This window comes from Hyperolius riggenbachi, chromosome 5 (genome assembly GCF_040937935.1).
Source record: "Hyperolius riggenbachi isolate aHypRig1 chromosome 5, aHypRig1.pri, whole genome shotgun sequence".
Taxonomy (NCBI): domain Eukaryota; kingdom Metazoa; phylum Chordata; class Amphibia; order Anura; family Hyperoliidae; genus Hyperolius; species Hyperolius riggenbachi.
This window is the reverse complement of record NC_090650.1, coordinates 321036502-321056004: the sequence shown is the minus strand read 5'-3', so window position 1 is coordinate 321056004 and position 19503 is coordinate 321036502. Positions and strand designations below refer to the sequence as shown.

General features: G+C 44.2%; 1 protein-coding gene across 2 annotated transcripts in view; it reads right to left on the bottom strand.

Annotated features, from left to right (window-relative positions):
* The window catches only part of RBBP8 (RB binding protein 8, endonuclease), a 98507-nt gene extending 79230 nt beyond the window's left edge, over positions 1-19277 (bottom strand). Inside the window, exons 1-3 of one of the 2 annotated variants that reach the window (XM_068237251.1) lie at positions 19151-19277; positions 3369-3439; positions 1748-2001 (exon numbers count right to left, since the gene is read on the bottom strand). In XM_068237251.1, the coding sequence (XP_068093352.1) occupies positions 1748-1865 (118 nt within the window). In that variant the 5' untranslated portion in view covers positions 1866-2001; positions 3369-3439; positions 19151-19277. Of the gene's footprint in view, positions 1-1747; positions 2002-3368; positions 3440-3629; positions 3735-19150 lie in introns of those variants that run through there. The other variant, XM_068237250.1, reaches the window with a different exon arrangement.
* Between the last annotated feature and the right edge of the window lie 226 nt (positions 19278-19503).

Genomic DNA, 19503 nt, shown 5'->3' with positions numbered 1-19503 from the left:
GGTACCATATGTTGGCAGGACAACTTTTCTAGGCTGCGCCATATGTGGCCATGTGTTGACAGCTGCTCTGCCCACATAGCAAAGACATCCAGTCACTAGCCTGGCTGGGAAAGGAAAAGGTATGGAACCATAAAAGTGGAACATGAAGGCTGCCATCTTCATTCCCTTATAAACAATGCCAGTTGCCTGTCTTCTATTCTGATGCTCTGCTTCTAATCCTGTAAGTCACTGGCCCACAACGAGCCTGCAGATCAGATGCTGTGACTTTGGTCTGTCTCCACTGGCTGCATGCTTGCAGGTTTGTGACTCAAGAACACAACGCCAAAAGCTCAACAAAAGAGCCAGGCAACTAGCATTATTTATAAGGGAATCAAGATGGCAGCCTCCGTGAGGTAATTCCTTTTACTTTAGGTTCCCTTTAACAATGCTCGTACTATACTGTAATTAAGAGAATCAGGTACAGAAACCATTAGTCAGTGCCCTACGTACGGCTGGTTTTACTTTTAGTATTTTTACTCACTACACGTTCCTTTACTAGTTAGTAATCATGAGTATGGACTCTAAAGTACTATGGAAAATGTCAGCACTATAAAAATGTACAATTGTGACCAATAGTATGTTGACCACCCCTCAATCAAACAGCATGAATCGGTGAAGCAAAATACAGGGTGAGGGTTTAAAGGACGAAAAGTGACAAGCAAGTAGAAAAATGTAGCTTTTATTTACAATTTTCCTTAAAACTCAGATATGACAAAGATTAAAAAAAGTCCATAAGTCACATGATGTTAGTTTGAATGACCGAACACACGTTTTGCATCTCTTAACTTACCCTCTTCTTCAGAGGCATAAGGTTAAGTTTCAAAGGTTGTGACAGAGGGTAATTAAAATCATAGGGTACGAAATCTAGTACACATCCGCATCACAAATGTTCCAGGTGTCCTTTATGTCTGGTCAGCCAATGAGCTCATTCCAGCCACATCAGTACGATCTTCTGGATACTCTACAGCCACAGCCTGGAACATTTGTAACGTGGATGTATACTAGATTCCATATCCTAGGATTTTAATTACTCTTTGAAACTGTAACGTCATGCCTCTAAAGAGATGGCCTAGTTAAGAGACACAAAACGTGTATTAGGCCATTCAAACATCACGTGACTTATGGACTTATATCTTTGTCATACCTGACTTCATTAAAAGCTAGGTTTTACTACTTGCTTGTCCCTTTTGAGCCAAAACCCTCACCATGTCATGCACTGTCTGTTGTCATGCGTGATCCCTCTGGTAACATATTTACCAGCCAAAAAAAATGACAGAGAAAGTCAAGTTTTCAACCAGGAAGAGACTTGCAATTTAGTCTGTCCCACTCATGCCCCTTGACTGCCCACTAAACATTCTCCTGTCTATTCCTGCAGCCAACACCCTATCATTCACCAGTGAGAACTTACTGATCATGTGTGAGCCCTAGTATCACTCATGCTCAGTACAGCCTATTGCTTGTGAATGGTAATTACACAAGCGCACATTTGGGCACAGAAAGAGCACCCACCAGGAAGTTGTTCCAGAGTTAGCACCACTTTAAAAATGGAGTGGCCAATTTTCAGAGTGGAGAGGTGGTCAAACAGGACACTGGTCCTACGTAAAAGATGATTGACATAATCTACAGGGGGTATTAACTTCATGTTTTTTTTCAGTGAGTTCTCTTCAGGTCAGGTGAGCTCTAACACATAAGTTCTTACTATTTTTACCTTGCAGTTCTTTGTCATGGCATTCCTTCAACTTTGTCCACAGTTCCCTGAACAAGTCCCCAGCAGGCGCACTCTCGGTAGAGCTAGGGCTGCTACAACTGCCTCCAGACACATTCATCTTGATTAAAAACGTGCACTGTTGCCTTTTATTCACGCGGTTCAAGCCATACAGTTATAGCCGTTTTTCATCTTCACGTACAACTCTGTATACTCCAGTATACTCCAGGATGGCAGAAGGCAGCAATACTATGTTCCTGAAGCAAATGTAAGAAAACTTGTGGAATCATAATCCCAAAACTAAAGTTTAAGTAACTACTCTTAGTTACATAAAATAACATTTGAAAGCACTCCCAAACATTCCCAATACATAAAATGGTTTATTTTCACTGCAGAGCAGTAGAAGCTTGCTTATTTCCGGTCATCGACAAAGGCAAGACTCTCTATACGCTTGTGTCTTCACTTTGCACTTCTCCCTCTGCTGGACAGACACAATGTACTGCGAACTGTGTTGGAATTTGGGAATTCCTTTTATGTTCCAACAGAAAATAAGTGGTATAGGTCCAGTTACATTGATGGACACCTGTATACACTTTAGATCTTTGGATGAAAGCCACCATTAGACTGAGGAAAATCTAAGAAGTTTACATGTAGCTATGGGATGTATTCACTAAACTGTGGTAAGCAAAATAATGTGCGTAAAGTCTTACCGCGCTATGAGTTAAGCATATTGCAATATATTACATGCAATCCATTATGCTCTACTCCTCATGCGCAACACTATATACAAGATATTTTGATTATCTCAGTTTAGTAAATATACTCCTATGTAACTAATGTATTGCTGGGTGAGTCTAGCGTGAATTTGAAAATGCAAGTGTAACTGCAAATCAACTTTTTCATTCATTCTGCATTGCTCACAGTGTCTGGCTATACACCATGCTGGGAATGCATTTTGCCACCTATTTGATATTTTGTCAACAATCGATACTATGTGGAGAGTCTAAAGGTGCCCATACATTAGAACGAGTATGGGCAGATTCGACCAAGAGACAAATTTATCTCTAATCGAATCTGATTAGAGATAAATTTGTCTCTAATCGAATCTGCCCATACACTACAGGCCGATTCCCGTCCGATTACAGCATGAAATCATCAGGGACTCGGCTGAGCCGCCCCTGTGCCCAAAATGTATAAATGTGCATGGTGTCCGTCCATCTCGCCAGGTAACAGCCGCATACATGCTAGCGGACGCATTGCGTCTGACGTCAGCCTTCGTGACATCAGAGCGCTGCTGGCATGTATGCGGAACCCGGAGATGGACGGAAACCGCGTGGAGGCTGACACCGGACAGGTAATGTATAAATGCACTATACACTGCATACATTTTGCGGCAGCAGCAGCGGGGGTTTAGTCGTCTCGTCGCTCGTTCGAAAATCAGCCGCCGTACCACCACGCTAACTTTAAAATGGTTTATGTATAGTCTCTGTCACCTTTGGATATATTTTTTCACTTTCTTCTCAGTAAGGGGAGGGGGAGGAATCAGACTGTGAAGGATAGTATGACGCCTTACCAATATATCCACAATAATAATAATGCTCATCTCTTAGCATTCCCTACTCACCTCCTCAGAGGCTCTCATGTGCGGCTGGATGGAGTTCTTCCTTAGTTGATAACGGCGCACACACACAGACCCTGGAATCAGACATGCAATAGTCAGACTGACATTTTTATTTCTCTGTTACAATGAATGAGCAGTATTCCCGTCCTCGCTGTGGCAGCCCCGGCTTGCGGCGTGCATGCAACCGTACCGACGAGTGTAAAGTTACGTGCAGTGCGGGGATTCCACACGTTCCATACCCCGTCTGCAGGCTGCACAACTCACCCCTCTCCGGTTCCAGCCGTGAGCCCAGCTTTAGCTTTGCCGCGTTCTGCATTTGGAGCCTGCCTCTAGTGTTATCATCCGCATACTAGCTTCATGACGTCATCAAGCTGGGACCCGGATGATAACATTAGAAGCAAGTGTCCTGTCGCTTCAGACTACCCGTCTGAAAAAGCTACTTTGTGCACTGGGTATGTGCACATCCATCAGCTTTTCTTCAATGGAGGGGGAAAGGTTGTTGATAATAGCTACATTTCTGCTTCCTGCTGAGAACGGCTTCTGAAGGCAACGAGTTTGGATTTATTGTGCCCTGCTGCTGTGTCCCCCAGTGTTCAGAACTTCTCTCCCTCCTGCAGACGCTGGATTTCCCGCTTGTGCAGACGCTGGATTGACCTCTTGGGGAGTTAGAACATTCCCCTTTCTGGAGACTGATCGCCTCTGCTGATTAGAGACTGATCAGCTGTGGCTCTGTCCCCTATTCTCTGTAGCTGTGTTCTGCATTATGTGCTTTGCCTGCATATCTGCTACTAGTGTACCCTGTCCCTGCTACCCTGCCATTCCTGGTGAGTCCTGCTGCCTTTGTAACCCTCGGTTCCTCCCTGTGTCCTGCTCCTATTTTAGCCTGCCATTCCTGGTGAGTTCTCTTTGTCTGCTGCCCTGTTATGCTGGGCATACACGGACCGATCCGGCAGCTCGATTAGCCACCGGATCGACTTCCGTCACGTCCCCGCGGCCGCCCGGATCGATTCCCGCTCATCCCTGCCGGTGCTTCCTTATCAGCCGCTCGCTTCCCCGCCATTGTCCGCCAGCGGGGATCGAGCGTGCGGGGATCGAGCGGGGTCATCGGACCTGCTGAATATTATCAGCTCCCGGCATCAGCTGCTCGATACACGGTATAGAAACGTACCATGTATCCCCAGCATTAAACCTTTCATTCCTGCCCTTGCTCCTATTCTAGCCTGTCATGCATGGTTAGTTCTGTTTTCTGTAGCTATTCTAGCCTGCCTATCACTCCATGCCTGCACTCTGGCTATTCTTTGTCTGCTTCCCTGCTATTAAGGGGCCCATACATTTGCCGACCAACCAATTCCATTATTATAATCGAATTGGATGAAAATTGGTGCTGCCAAGTGCATGTCCGACCGACAAATTGACCAATTTCGGGAGAGAAATTGGCCGCACGGTCGTTCGTGCATGCTGGAAAATTTTGGGCCAAAGTTGGTTGGTTGGGGGTACGGCGGCCGAATTGCGAAGGAGACGACGAAACCTCTGCCGCCACAATGTATAAATGTATGCAGTGTGTGTGCATTTATACATTACCTGTCCGGTGTCGGCCTCCACGCGGTTTCCGTCCATCTCGCCAGGTTCCGCATACACGCTGGTGGCGCTATGTCTGACGTCACGAAGGCGACGCTATGTGCCGCCGGCGTTTATGCGGCTGTTACCTGGCGTAATGGATGGTCACCACGTGGAGGCCGACACTGGACAAAAAATGCATACACACTGCATACATTTATACATTGTGGCAGCAGGGCGGGCGCCGCGGCTCAGCCGATTCCCTGATGATTTCATTCTGAAATCGGACGGGAATCCGCCTGTAGTGTATGGGCAGATTCGATTAGAGACAAATTTAGGTGCTTTTCCGTTTGCCAGGTGCAACCTCTAGGTGGCGATAATTACTATTCCCCCTCCAGGCTGCCATGGATAGTAGGGAAAGATGTAACTGCTGGAATTTTATCGCCACCTAGAGGTTGCGTCCGGCTAACGGAAAAGAACCCAAATTTATCTCTAATCAGATTCGATTAGAGATAAATTTGTCTCTTGGTCGAATCTGCCCATAATCTTCTAATGTATGGGCACCTTAAGTATTGCTCCATTCCTGCCTTTGTCTTACTCCTATTCTAGCCTGCCATTCCTGGTCAGTTCTGTGTACTGTAGCTATTCTAGCCTGCCTATCACTCCATGCCTGCAGTCTGGCTATTCTTTGTCTGCTGCCCTGCTATAAGTAAGGGTGCATAAACACATCAGACCATAGTCTTTGGAAAATAAAAGATCACAGACCAATTTTACACATACCGATGCCGCTGTTCATACCCCCGCCGTAGCATTGAATCCCAGAAAACGGTTAAACGTGATTGTGCATGGTTTAATTACCATGCACAATCAAACCGTAGTATACCGTCATACTGGTATACCACGGCAACCCTAACCAAATGAATTGCAGGCTAGAATAAAAGCAGGAAGAAGGCAGGAATGGAGCATAAAGGTGCATACACACATCAGACCATTGTCTTTGGAAAATGAAAGATCACAGACCAATTTTACCCCCTTCCATGTAGTGTGAGAGCCATATCTACACAGTCTATTCTATTGAGCTGAACTCCCCATTAGATAGAAATCTTTGCAAGGTGCTGAAAACAAGGATGCTGTACCCATTCAAAAGATCAGTATCTGCAAAAGATCCATTCCTGGAAAATGCATTCATTGTCTATGATATCTGCAGATCCTCATACACACCTTGTTTAACAGACATTCATCTGCAGATCAGATCCACCAGGATGGATCTTCAGATCTGCAGATGATTGTCAGATCTGCAGATGAATGTCTGTTAAACAAGGTGTGTATGAGGATCTGCAGATATCATAGACTATGAATGCATTTTGCAGGAATGGATCATTTGCTGGAACAGATCTTTTGAATGTGTTCAGCATCTTGCAAAGATTTCTATCTGATGGAGAGTTCAGCTCAATAGAATAGACTGTGTAGTTATGGCTCTCGTACTACATGGAAGGGGGTAAAATTGGTCTGTGATCTTTCATTTTCCAAAGACTATGGTCTGATGTGTGTATGCACCTTTATGCTCCATTCCTGCCTTCTTCCTGCTTTTATTCTAGCCTGCAATTCATTTGGTTAGGGTTGCCGTGGTATACCAGTATGACGGTATACTACAGTTTGTGCATGGTAATTAAACCATGCACAATCACGTTTAACCGTTTTCTGGGATTCAATGCTACGGCGGGGGTATGAACAGCGGCATCGGTAAGGACATACTTCTCTGGGGTACTGCGCGTGTGTATTACTTCTTCCTCCTTGCTGTTCTTGCGTTCCATCTCCCTGTAACCGCCCAAGGAGATGGAACGCAACAACAGGAGGAAGAAATAATCAAGTACACGTGCGCAGGACCCCTGCGAAGTGAGTATCTATTTACCCCTGCCGCTAACCCCCCCCCCCCCCCTCCCACCTGGCTACCTATAATGCGGGCACCTATTCCTGGCTATATAACTGGCTGCACCTATCCCTGGCTACCTATACTGCAGCGTCACGGGGAGGGGGGGAGTGCGCGCATGAGCGGATGTCATCACCATCAGATGGGGGGGTGACACCCAAGGTCCGGTAAATGCGACGCAAGCAGCAGTGCGTGCTGCTGAGAACACGTCTGTCCTGCTGGCGCACTCCTCCTTCCTGTTCTGGTCAGCTTGTCCCAGCTCCATGGCTCCCTGTCACATCTTTGCTCACGTGACACCCCAGTATGTGACGTCAGCCCGTACATTCCAGCGGGTTACAGTAACTTGAGACATAGGACGAGTGTTCTCTATGGCAGGAAGAGGGGGTGCCACACAGAATACCTGCTCCCCTAGACACATTCTGCGCCGGGGGGAGGCACAGCAAAATATGCCAACTATTGGGACAGCAGCAGTGTGTGCACAAAGTTTCCCCTCCGCATTGCTGAGCCGATCATTCTGTTATTAGTCAGTGCTGCCAGGAGCAGTTCATTAGCATTACCTTAGTGGAATCCTCTGCATTGGGTAGCGCAGCCTATGAATTTCAAGGGCAACTGAAGTGAAAAGACTATGGAGGCGGCCATGTTTATTTCCTTTTAAACAATACCAGTTGCCTGGCTGTCCTGCTGGCCTGTTTGGCTGCAGAATCTGAATAACACCAGAAACAAGCATGCAACTAATCCGTCAGATCTGACAATAATATCAGAAACACCTGATCTGCTGCATGCTTGTTCAGGGTCAATGTATTGTAAGCTCTCAAGGGCAGGGTCATCCTCCTAATGTTTACTGTTTTTGTAACAATATTTGTGCTGCTTGGAACTCTGCTGTACATTTGTTAGTTGTATTTATGTTCCCCTTGTCGTCTTATTGTGCTTTGTAAAGCGCTGTGGAATATGTTGGCGCTATATAAATAAAAAATAATAATAGTGACTGAAAGTAGTAGAGTCAGAGGGTCAGCAGGGCTGCCAGGCAACTGGTATTGCTTAAAAGGAAATAAACATGGCAGCCCCCATATACCTCTCTCTTCAGTTGTCCTTTCAGCACCACGTGTAGAAGGGCCAGCTCTGGGGAGCGCTCTCCTGCTATTCACACACTGGGAAGAGGTGACAGACATACGGGTCCCCGCCCTGTCATGTACCATGAGAGGACAGGAGGATTCTCCCAGGGCCCTTGGCCTCTTGTTATCATCCAAGGAAACCGCCGGCTGGGGTATATGATATGAATCATTTATTCTAATGCCCTGAATGCTGATGACAAGAAAAAGGCCTAGTGCACACCAAAAACCTCTAGCAGATCCGCAAAACGCTAGAGGTTTTTTGAGGCAAATTTCAGAGCGATTTTAGACATGTTTCCTAAACATGCCGAGCGTTTTTTGGAGCGTTTCTGATTAAAAATATTGTTACAGTAAAGCTGTTACTGAACAGCTTCTGTAACAAAAACGCCTGGAAAATCGCTCTGATCTAGCGTTTTTCAAAGCGGTTTTCCACTTTCCTATACTTTAACATTGAGGCAGAAACGCCTCAGAAATCCAAAAAATGCTGCAGCCCAGGAGTTTGCGTTTGTGGAAAAAATGAGCCGCTCTGATGTGCACCATCCCATTCACTTTCATTAGCCAAATGGTTTTCCCCCTGCAAGCGTTTTAAAAAACGCTCCAGAACCACTCTGGTGTGCACCAGCCCTAAGAGGGGTGGGAAGAAGACGCTGCTTACAGATCCAGATCAAGGACACCAAATTCATCCTCTGGAACTAAACATACATCCAAGCCCCAAACAGTTGTGTCACTAAAATGATGCAGACCACACCAGGGCCTTTATAATTCACTTTTTATTCTAAGCTTTCTTCCAGGTGATATTTTCACACTTTATCAATAAAATGCCCTTTAACCTCCTTGCCGGTTATCCCGAGCTCAGCTCAGGGTAACCTGCGCAGAAGGATTTCTCCGGCCCTGCTGGGCCGATATTCAAATTTATTTTTTTTACTGCATGCAGCTAGCACTTTGCTAGCTGCGTGCAGTTTCCGATCGCCGCCAATTCGCCGCTACCCGCCGAGCCGCCCCCCCCCCCTCCAGACCCCTTGCGCAGCCTGGCCAATCAGTGCCAGGCAGAGCTGAGGGGTGGATCGGGATTCCCTCTGACATCCCGACGTCATCCCGCCCGGTCGCCATGGCGACCGGGGAAGCCCAGCAGGAAATCCCGTTCTGAACGGGATTTCCTGCTTACTCTGATCGGCGAAGGCGATCAGAGTGGGTAGGGGGATGCCGCTTGTCAACGGCTATCATGTAGCGAGCCCTGGGCTCGCTACATGATTAAAAAAAAAAAAAAAGTGCTGCGCTGCCCCCTTGCCGCCAGAGTTGGAACGGCAAGGGGGTTAAGCTTCCAGCAAATAAGAAAATACTCAAACTGATTTTGACAGTACCTTTTCACTTTTTTTTGCTACTTTTTTAATTGCAGAGTGCTAAAAAGGTTAATTTAAATTATACCAGAGGTGAACTTCTTTGTAAAAAAAATAGAGAGTCCAGGTGAGTATGGGCAGGAGTCCTCCTGCCAACTGCTTCCCGCTCACCTCTATTCCCCTCCGTTCTGGTGTAAAAGTCTGCACAAGTATGCCAAGTCAGCTAGGTCACACACTACTGCACAATCGATGGCGAGGCCGTGAGTGCTCTGCACATGTTCACTACGAGATGTTAGAAGTGCGTAGAGCTACAGGAGTACAATTAAGGACACGACCCACTGCGCCAGTGTGTGCGCAACCTGGCCGCCACTTAAGGGGGCTTTTACACACTGGGACTAAGGGGAACTGGAGTAGCGGTGGGCATGAGGACTCCTGCCCATACATGCATTGAGCCTTGTACAAGGGAATTCAGACCAGGCATAATCACTAGCATTGCGGAAAACAGGAGTTTTTGCCAATAATGACAGTCTATGGGGCTCATAAAAAAACACATCTGCTTTTTCCTTTCAAAACGCACAACTTGCTGCATATTTCTGTACAACAGAAGTAAAATGCACATAATGTATTTCAGTGGCCAGACAGATGTGTGTTTTACTGCATTTTTACCAGCGTAGGGGGAAAAAACGATCTACTTACCAAGTTACCTGGGGCTTCCTTCAGCATCTGGCAGCCTCTCTGTCCCTCACCGCAGCTCCAGTGTCCGGGATCTCATTTGTTGCAGATGCTGCTTGCCAGGTCGATGCGCCTCTCACGATCACATGTCCTAGAGCAAAGTACTGCACCTGCGCAGAACACTCCAGGCCACGTTAGCGCAATAGCAAGCGGCGCGGCCGCATACTTGTGCAGGTACTGAAGATGCTAACCTGGCGAGGTCAGCATCAGCAACAGAGGGAATCCCGGGACACTGGAGCTGGGGTGAGGTAAAGATAGGCTGCCAGGGGATGGAGGTAGCCCCAGGTAAGAAGAACTTGTGTTTGGTTTTTTTCACCTCGCACCTCTCCTTTTAAAGAGAAGATGAAAATGTTATTCCTAATAGAAAACTCAGGAGAAATTTTTAATTGAATAATGGCCCAGGTATCACATCAGGAGTGAGACTCAGGGGCCCCAGTTAATGAAGCGGAGGGTGATAGAGAAGTAATTCAACTGTCTGCCAGTTCACTACTCCTTCCTCCACTGTTAGTCCAATCAGTCTCCATGGCTTTTTGCCACATCTCTAACCATATGCCCTGCCGATATATCACATCTGTTGTGTGTATGTTGATGTGCAGTTGTGTCACTAATAGAGATGGTCAATGAGATGGCAATAATTCTGTGCTGATACGGGTTTATGCAAATTTATGCACTCCTTTTGCTCATAAAATCAAATAATTTGATATGTTGTTGAAATTTGCTTTGGTGACTATGAATTATAGGGTACCTGAGACGGATGAAAAGAAAAGTTTTATACATACCTGGGGCTTCCTTCAGGCCAATCAGTCCTTCACTGTCCTCTTCCACCACCTGGATCTTCTGCTATGATCCTAATAATTCAGCCAGTCAGTGTAGATCGGCTGCGTGCCGCTTCCACAGCCAAGAGCGTTTTGCATCTGCACAATAGTGCTGCGTAGGTGTAGTACATTCCTGGCAGCGCAGTGTATGCATGCATACTGAGCCCGACTTGCTCAAGTGCCTGGACCCATAGCAGAAGATCCAGGTGGCGAAGGAGGACCGCGAGGGACTGATTAGCCTGAAGGGGGCTGGATGAAGCCCCAGGTATGTTTAAAACTTTCATCTGTATCAGGTTTACTTTAAGTAACACAGTAGTACTATACTCTACATATGCACTCCCCACATAGCTGCAGGGAATCCACTGAGAATGTTGTGCACATTAAACACAGAGGTGGGTCTATCACCCTTAAACCTGGTTCAAATTGTACCCGAGGCTGGGGTAGATCCAGCGGCTAATCGAGCCGCCGGTCGACCCGTCTATGCCCACCATTAGACTGTACTGATGCCACAAAGATCAGTAGGACTGCCAGGCAACTGGTATTGTTTAAAAGGAAATAAATATGGCAGACTCCATATTACTCTGACACTTTAACTAGGGTTGGACTGGGTGTTTTAAAGGGGAACTGAAGTAAAAGAGGTATACGGAGGCTGCCATATTTATTTCCTTTTAATCAATACCAGTTGCCTGGCAGCCCTGCTGGTCTATTTCTCTGCAGTAGTATCTGAATAACACCAGAAACAAGCATGCAGCTAGTCTGGTCAGATCTGACTTTAAAGTCTGAAACACCTGATCTGCTGTATGCTTGTTCAGGGGCTATAGCTAATAGTATTAGAGGCAGAGGATCAGCAGGGCTGCCAGGCAACTGGTATTGCTTAAAAGGAAATAAGCATGGCAGCCTCCATATACTTCTCTCTTCAGTTCCCCTTTAAGCCTGATACCATTCTCAGAGCTTTTGATTCCGCTCCAACAGAAAAAAAGGTCTTCACTCTACTACACGAAAAATAAAAAAAAGACCAGGCATACCGGTATACCATTTTCCACAATAATTATTTCTAGAATATTGTAGTCTGCAATTGATCAGGCATATCCCCAAACAACAATTAAGCAGCATGTCCCCCAAAACAACATAAGTTGGCGGCATGTCCCTCAAAAGAATACAATTAGCAAATCTCCCAAATACAATTAGCATATTTCTCTAAACCATATCATTAGTCAGTACCCCCATCCAAATGTACTGTTGGTCTTGCATCCGTTGTAGCTGATGTTCTACATATCCATGGCAGTATGCACCCTAGCAAATAGCAATTGCAGCATAGTTGACAGGGACATACTGACTGCTGTGTGACAAAGCCGGGCAGGGATGGCTTTTGTCACTAAATAATAATAGCTGGGAGTCCTTCATTGAAGTGTTCCATACAATGTGGGAACATCAGTTAGCAAAACTTTAGTCTTTTTTTTATGAGTTATGATGTATTGAGCTACTTTCTCACCCATTGATCCTTCTTCTACCTCCATACAAGTGACCATGCTTACCCAAGAGGTAGTTACTCTCTATTTGAAATCTGACTAGTTTATTTGGGAATCATATGCTTAGTTGACCTCATAAGGTCAGAAAAGCACCCCCAAAATAGGCACAGAAGTGTGTATTGTATGGTAATGCTCTGTACACACATCTAATTATCTGCAAATGACTGGCCAATTTTACCACTGCCATGTGGTATGAGTGCCAACAGATTTTGAATACTATGAAGAGACTGTGTAGGTATACTATCATATTATATGAAAGTGGTACAATTGGCCATTTTGGATGTGTGTATTAAGATGAATTAGCACATGTAATCCAAATGATTGCATGACATAGCCTGAAGTAATGGCATCTCATTAGAAATAAGTTGCTTTCCAACCAGAGTCAATTTACGTTGTTAACCTGCATTACCTGAGATGCAGTTTGACAGCTGCTACAGTGACGAGCATCACTGAATACATAATGGCCATCTGTGGAAAACAAAAGATTTCATGTACACAGTGTGAGTCAGCCATGCAGCAAACTACAGTGGAAATAGGGAGACAGGTCTGTGCAGTATGTTTCCAGTGAAGGGTGTTGCACGACTTTGTTCACTGTAGGTGTTATAGGAAGCCATAAAGGATGCACTGATGTGTGCCTCAGGGTGTCTGCAGTAACCACACTTGATGCTCGAGTTATAAATGATATAGCATTTTTATTTACTGGCCCGTGAATTAGAGATTTTACTACTTACTGTTTATTTTACATAAAAATTTTCCTTACAGTTATTGAAGTTAAAAAACAAATATAAGATAAAGTACTGTTCATTCTACAAAAGAGGAAATGTGGTTAATGGTTAACATTGCATGTCATTTTCCTATCTCCCGTATCAATGGTCTCAGTGTTGATAGACAATTTAGCTGTGGATTGACATACGTTGGACCATTCCCCCTCGGTCTTAATTATAGATTTTTCCCCCAGTTAGCTATGAATGCATGGAATGCTGTATTCTGTATGTATTGGACAAGGCAGGTGGTAAGATATGTTCAGAATATTTTGTTTTAGCAGCGGTTCACACTTGTTTAAAAAACGTATCCGTGGCTCCGTTTTTTGGCCCAGACCAAAACCGGAGCCACGGATACCAATGTTTAAAATTGTGGCCGTCTTCACAAACTTTAAAAAACGGACCCGCGGGATCCGGTTTGAAAAACTGAACGGAGAGTCTGGATTTGCAACATTTTCATGGAGCCCGGATACACCGAGAGTTAATGGAAGTCAATACAAAAATGGATCTTCCTCTACACAGGCTAGTTTGCACACAAAAATAGAAGGAGAACCAGATTGCCTACTGCCTGCTCCTCCCCTCAATGTTATTTTTGCGGATCCCTTATCCCCCCCCCCCCTCGGTATTATTAGCAGGCACATGGCCGGGGGGGTTGTTTTACCTCCCTCCCCTTACCTGGGTCCCCCCATCCCCTCCAGCTATTTGTGCTAATGTAATCAGCAGCGAGTGGGGAAACAATTACCTACTACCTTCCTCTGCTCGCCTTGTAAATCCTGCAATGACGGCCACTGAAGTACCGAGGGTGGCATTGCCGGAAGCCACACGGGGAGTGATTGAATGCAATGAAAGAAGGTAATTGCTTCCCCACTCGCTGCTGATTACATTAGCTGATTACATTAGCGCAAATACCACCAGGGGGATGGGACCCAGGTGAGGGAGGGGGGGTCCAACCCCCCTCCTGCTGCTGTGCATGCTGCCCCCCTTCTTGGCTGCTAACTTCTTCAGCTCAGCGGCCCCCCATGGCCAGGGCTGTGGACACGTTTTTTAAAACGCAAACGGACTGGAAACGTATGCTGCAAAAGGGTAGCACGGATGCGTTTGCATTCCGGATTTTGAAAACCGGAGGCCAGACCACAGATTGCGTTCTGCAACCGTACCTAGTGTGGACCGAGCCTAGCCCTTTGGTTGTAAGCATTATGAAAGCATGATCAGTGTTAGGGCCTGACCCCACTAACACAGTGTCCGCATCTGTCTGCTTTTCAGCATCTGTAACATTGATGTGTTGCTAAAAAGCGGACACAACTGCGTTAGTGGGCTCAGGCCCCTACTTAGTAGAGAGGAGGTCCCAAACGAAATGTGTTTCATAGTCTCTCTTTTCTACCACACCTCTAACAGCACATTCACTGGAAATCTGATGACTGAAGATTGCTGTGCTTCCTAGCATCACAGGTTTCTATTGAAGAGAAGACCAAAGTCCTTGTTTCTCAGCTCCAGCAGGATCAAGAGATAATCCCTAGATAGTACAATGGCAGTTTTGTAAACAGCAGAGCCATGGAATTGTTATAACATCAGAGATAAATACTGAAGAAGCTTTTCCATGTGATCCTGTGTTTCTATAATCATTTCTGTGTGGTTAAGACTTTAATGCAACTTGTAGACATTAAACAGAAGAGTTACTTGATGGACGGTTCTTGTGAATAATTTTAGCATAAACATACTTGCTAGCACCAAGTGAGCATTTTTATATAGCGTAATTGCCAGGAAAAGTAGATAATGTGTGAGCTGGGTTTATTTGCAGAGAAAAAATAGTTAGTGACCAGGAAAACTGTATAGATATTAGGTAATTGTCTCCTAAAATGATCACTTAAAGGATACCCGAAGTGACATGTGACATGATGATAGACGTGTATGTGCAGTGCCTAGCACTCAAATAACTATACTGTGTTCCTTTTTTCTTTCTCTGTCTCAAAGAGTTAAATATCAGGTATGTAAGTGGCTGACTCAGTCCTGACTCAGACAGGAAGTGACTACAGTGTGACCCTAACTGATAAGAAATTCCAACTATGTAACGCTTTCCTAGCAGAAAATGGCTTCTAAAAAACAAGAAAGAGATAAATAGGGGAATTTCTTATCAGTGAGGGTCACACTGTAGTCACTTCCTGTCTGAGTCAGGACTGAGTCAGCCACTTACATACCTGATATTTAACTCTTTCAGACAGAGAAAGAAAAAAGGAACACAGTATAGTTATTTTTGTGCTAGGCACTGTACATACACATGTCTATCTCATCATGTCACATGTCACTTCGGGTATCCTTTAAGATTGGGTGACAGTCCCATGTCTGTACAAACATTCCCCATCTTCTACATATGATTCAGCACACAAGAATAGCCTTAAAGAGGAACTCCAGGGAAAATAATGTAAAAAAAAAAAAATACTTCATTTTTACAATAATTATGTATAAATGATTTAGTCGGTGTTTGCCCTTTGTAAAACCTTTCCTCTCCCTGATTTACATTCTGACATTTATCACATGGTGACAATTTTACTGCTGGTAGGTGATGTCAGTGGAAGTAGCTGCTGCTTGCTTTTTTTTGGCAGTTGGAAACAGCTGTAAACAGCTGTTATTTGCCATCATGCAACAAGGCTCCCACAGTGTGATGTCAGAACCATGGCCCTGACATCACACTGTGGGAGGGGTTTCACCACAATGTCAGCCATACAGAGCCCCCTGATGATCCGTTTGTAAAAAGGAAAAGATTTCTCATGGGAAAGAGGGTATCCGCTACTGATTGGGGTGAAGTTCAATTCTTGGTTACTGTTTCTCTTTAAAGGATACCCGAAGTGACATGTGACATGATGAGATAGACATGTGTATGTACAGTGCCTAGCACACAAATAACTATGCTGTGTTCCTTTTTTTCTTTCTCTGTCTGAAAGAGTTAAATATCAGGTATGTAAGTGGCTGACTCAGACAGGAAGTGACTACAGTGTGACCCTCACTGATAATAAATTCCAACTATAAAACACTTTCCTAGCAGAAAATAGCTTCTGAGAGCAAGAAAGAGATAAAAAGGGGAATTTCTTATCAGTGAGGGTCACACTGTAGTCACTTCCTGTCTGAGTCAGGACTGAGTCAGCCACTTACATACCTGATATTTAACTCTTTCAGACAGAGAAAGAAAAAAGGAACACAGCATAGTTATTTTTGTGCTAGGCACTGTACATACACATGTATATCTTATCATGTCACATGTCACTTTGGGTATCCTTTGTGTTTTCTAGCCAAACACTGCTGTATTTTCCTGTAGTGAGAACTTTCCTGATTGTCTCTCCCACCCCTCTCTATAATACAATACATGCCACTCAGACAAAATGATAGTGAATGGGGAGTGCTGAGTACACTACAGATAATAGTTGGGGGTACTTACATATTATATCCTCTACTGAATTTGACTGCCCCTTTTCAAAAGATATTTACTCCCCTTTAGAAATCATCATATTCTTGGAAAGCCAATAATGATTTATGCCTCGTGTCAGTGCAATGCACCGTTCCTGAATTACAGGGTGATGAATGAGGGATGTCCACTGGGGAGGGGGGGGGGGGGGGGGGGTAAAGAAAGCGTGCAAGGGTCCTGGTGTGCAATGTCCACTATCCAAGTGGGCATAGAGTTAGAATAAAAAGCTGTCTGAGCAAAGCGAGGACTGATCTTGCAGCCCAGCGAGTGAGCAAAGGGAGAATGATTCCAGTAAAGTGGGGAATATCACTTTAAAAGGAGTAGGCACCCCTCATTCAAAACCCCCTCACTCAGGAACAATGCATTGCGCAGATGTGGAGAATAGTGCAAATGAAAGCCAAAACCCAACTTTCCAATGACATCATATACAGTATATTTCCAAAGGGGAGTAAATATCTTTTAAGTGGGGGCAGACATATTTTGGTAGCTGGTATAATACACAACTACCTAGTTGGATTATACTTTGCTTGTTCTGCCTGTAATGTAAAGTCTGTACATGGCTATACTCTGGTCAGTGAACAGGATGTATTTTATTTATGAGCCCTATGAAACATGTATGTTGGGAATGAGTTCTATTGCCTGGTACACATGAGCTACAAATGTAGCTGGTCGCTAGCACACGGGTGCGTGTGCGCGACAGATCGGCGATAGCTCGTCGCCGTGTCCCTCCGCATACACATGGCGGAAGAGGGATTACTGATGCGACGGAAGCTGTCGCCGACATTCCTCCTCCCCCCCCCCCCCCCCCCGCTGGAAGCTCCGTGAATTCCCTATTGGTTGCTGTCGCTAGTCCGCATACACACTAGCGACAGTTGCGGCGAAGTCGCCCGGGGACAGCTCTGAGTAGCGACGGTTCGGGGCGCGCGCACCATACTCACGGGAGACCTGTCGCCGCAACACGTGCGTGCCACGTGGTTGCGGCGACAATTGTAGCTCGTGAGTATGAGGCTTAAAAGAAGACATGCAGTGAATTGTACTGAAGCGTGCATGTGGTCTTTAGCAATTCTTACAATATCCTAGATGATGGGATGTTTGGAAGAAACGCTGCTAGCTTTAATGCTCTGCAGTTCAGTAAAACACTCTTCCTATGAAATGATGGACCACTGTTAGCTTGTTAACATTCAAAATCATTTTTCTTTTTTTTTAAGGTATTTGATTGTTTCTTACAGAGCTTAAGGTGTTATTGTCACAAAGCTATGATGAATATGAATACCTATCTTCTGAATTAATTTATTGTGCTGTTTATGCTGCACAGTTTTATTGCATAAATGTACGTATTTATGCTATGCTAACAACATAATTCATACCTGCTAACGCATGTAAAAATTTACCACAATTTAAAACAGCCATCCCTTGGGACCTGTTTTAAACAGTATCTACAGTGTGTATATATATATATATATATATATATATATATATATATATATATATATATATATATATATATATATATAATTTTATTTTTTTTTCTAAACCTGAATTATAATTTAATAATATATTCCCCCTAATTCTGTAAAAACAAAAAACAAAAAAACCTTTCCGGTCCAATGGTTGTTTTTGTATTTTCTTGAAAGGTTGCGTTGCAAAGGAAAAACCCTGCCATTCACAGTGATTTCTCATTTGCACTTATCTTTTCTTGTTCTGTGATTTTTGTATTTATATTTGCTGGAGAAGAGTTACAGTGAGTGATTTGTGCCAGCTGTCTTGAATGGCCTTCTACTGCAGAATATTAGCTATTATTATATGTGAAGGGAGGCCAAAACTGTTACCTACTAATGATACAGTTGTGTGAAAAAGTAGTCTCATCCCTTAAACACCCTATTTAAAGGGTTTAATTGAAAATGTTATGTTAGTGCCATCTATAAATGATTTTCACATTAAGATAGGATAGAAAAGGAAATGGCAAAATACCATATATTGTTTGTTATAAGTGTGAATATATTAGGATAAAGGGTCAAAAATTGGAAGATCGGTATAATCATGCTTAGCAAACACGATGTGAGAGTTCCAATTGTCCTGAGCTAAAGAATGTTCCAGGACACAGAGGCATGATAAAACCTGCCTTCATTCCTTCCTATACAGTTCATTCGGAGCACAATACAGAGATTGTGAGGTGACTATGTTACACAGCTGTAGACCTGTCTCTTCTAGGCATGCAATTACCTGGGCATATTACCTCGCACCTCAGCTCTTTATAGCAAGCCCCCGCCATTGCACACTGCTAGTCACTAGATTACTATAGAGTGATGAGCTTAACTGCAAATAGTACAAAGCTGGTAAAACTGATGTGTGTATACATTTTATATCATATTTATATATATATGCACTACAATAAATTTATTAAAGTTTGGTTGCATTTTTTTTTTTACGAGAAATAAATATTGCTGCATTAATTTATGTGCATGATTGATGAAAATTGTAAATATATTTACAGAACATATATAGTAATGTTATGTGGGTAAAACGAATAGCTAACATATTATGATTAGTGGACTTACAGTTTTTGCTGGTGGAATGATCACTATCAGTGCTATCTTCTTCCTATAGCATCAGACTCCTACATTACAGCAGTCGGTGTGATGCAACCTGGACCATCCTCAAGGCAGCTGCTGCTGGAGTGTATGTAAGTGAAGCTACAGCTCACATATATACAATGTGCAATGGATATCCTAATATGCCTTTCATTCAACTCGCTGGGCAGGTTTCTACATTCTGTGTAACATGGAATGATACCAGAATTTGTTGGCATATGAAGCCAGTCAAACCGGTTCCTCAATCACCTAGGAACAAGTCCAACCAGTCTGCATCAAAGGCTAGAGCAACATGCTGTGGCTCAGCACCACTAGGCTCC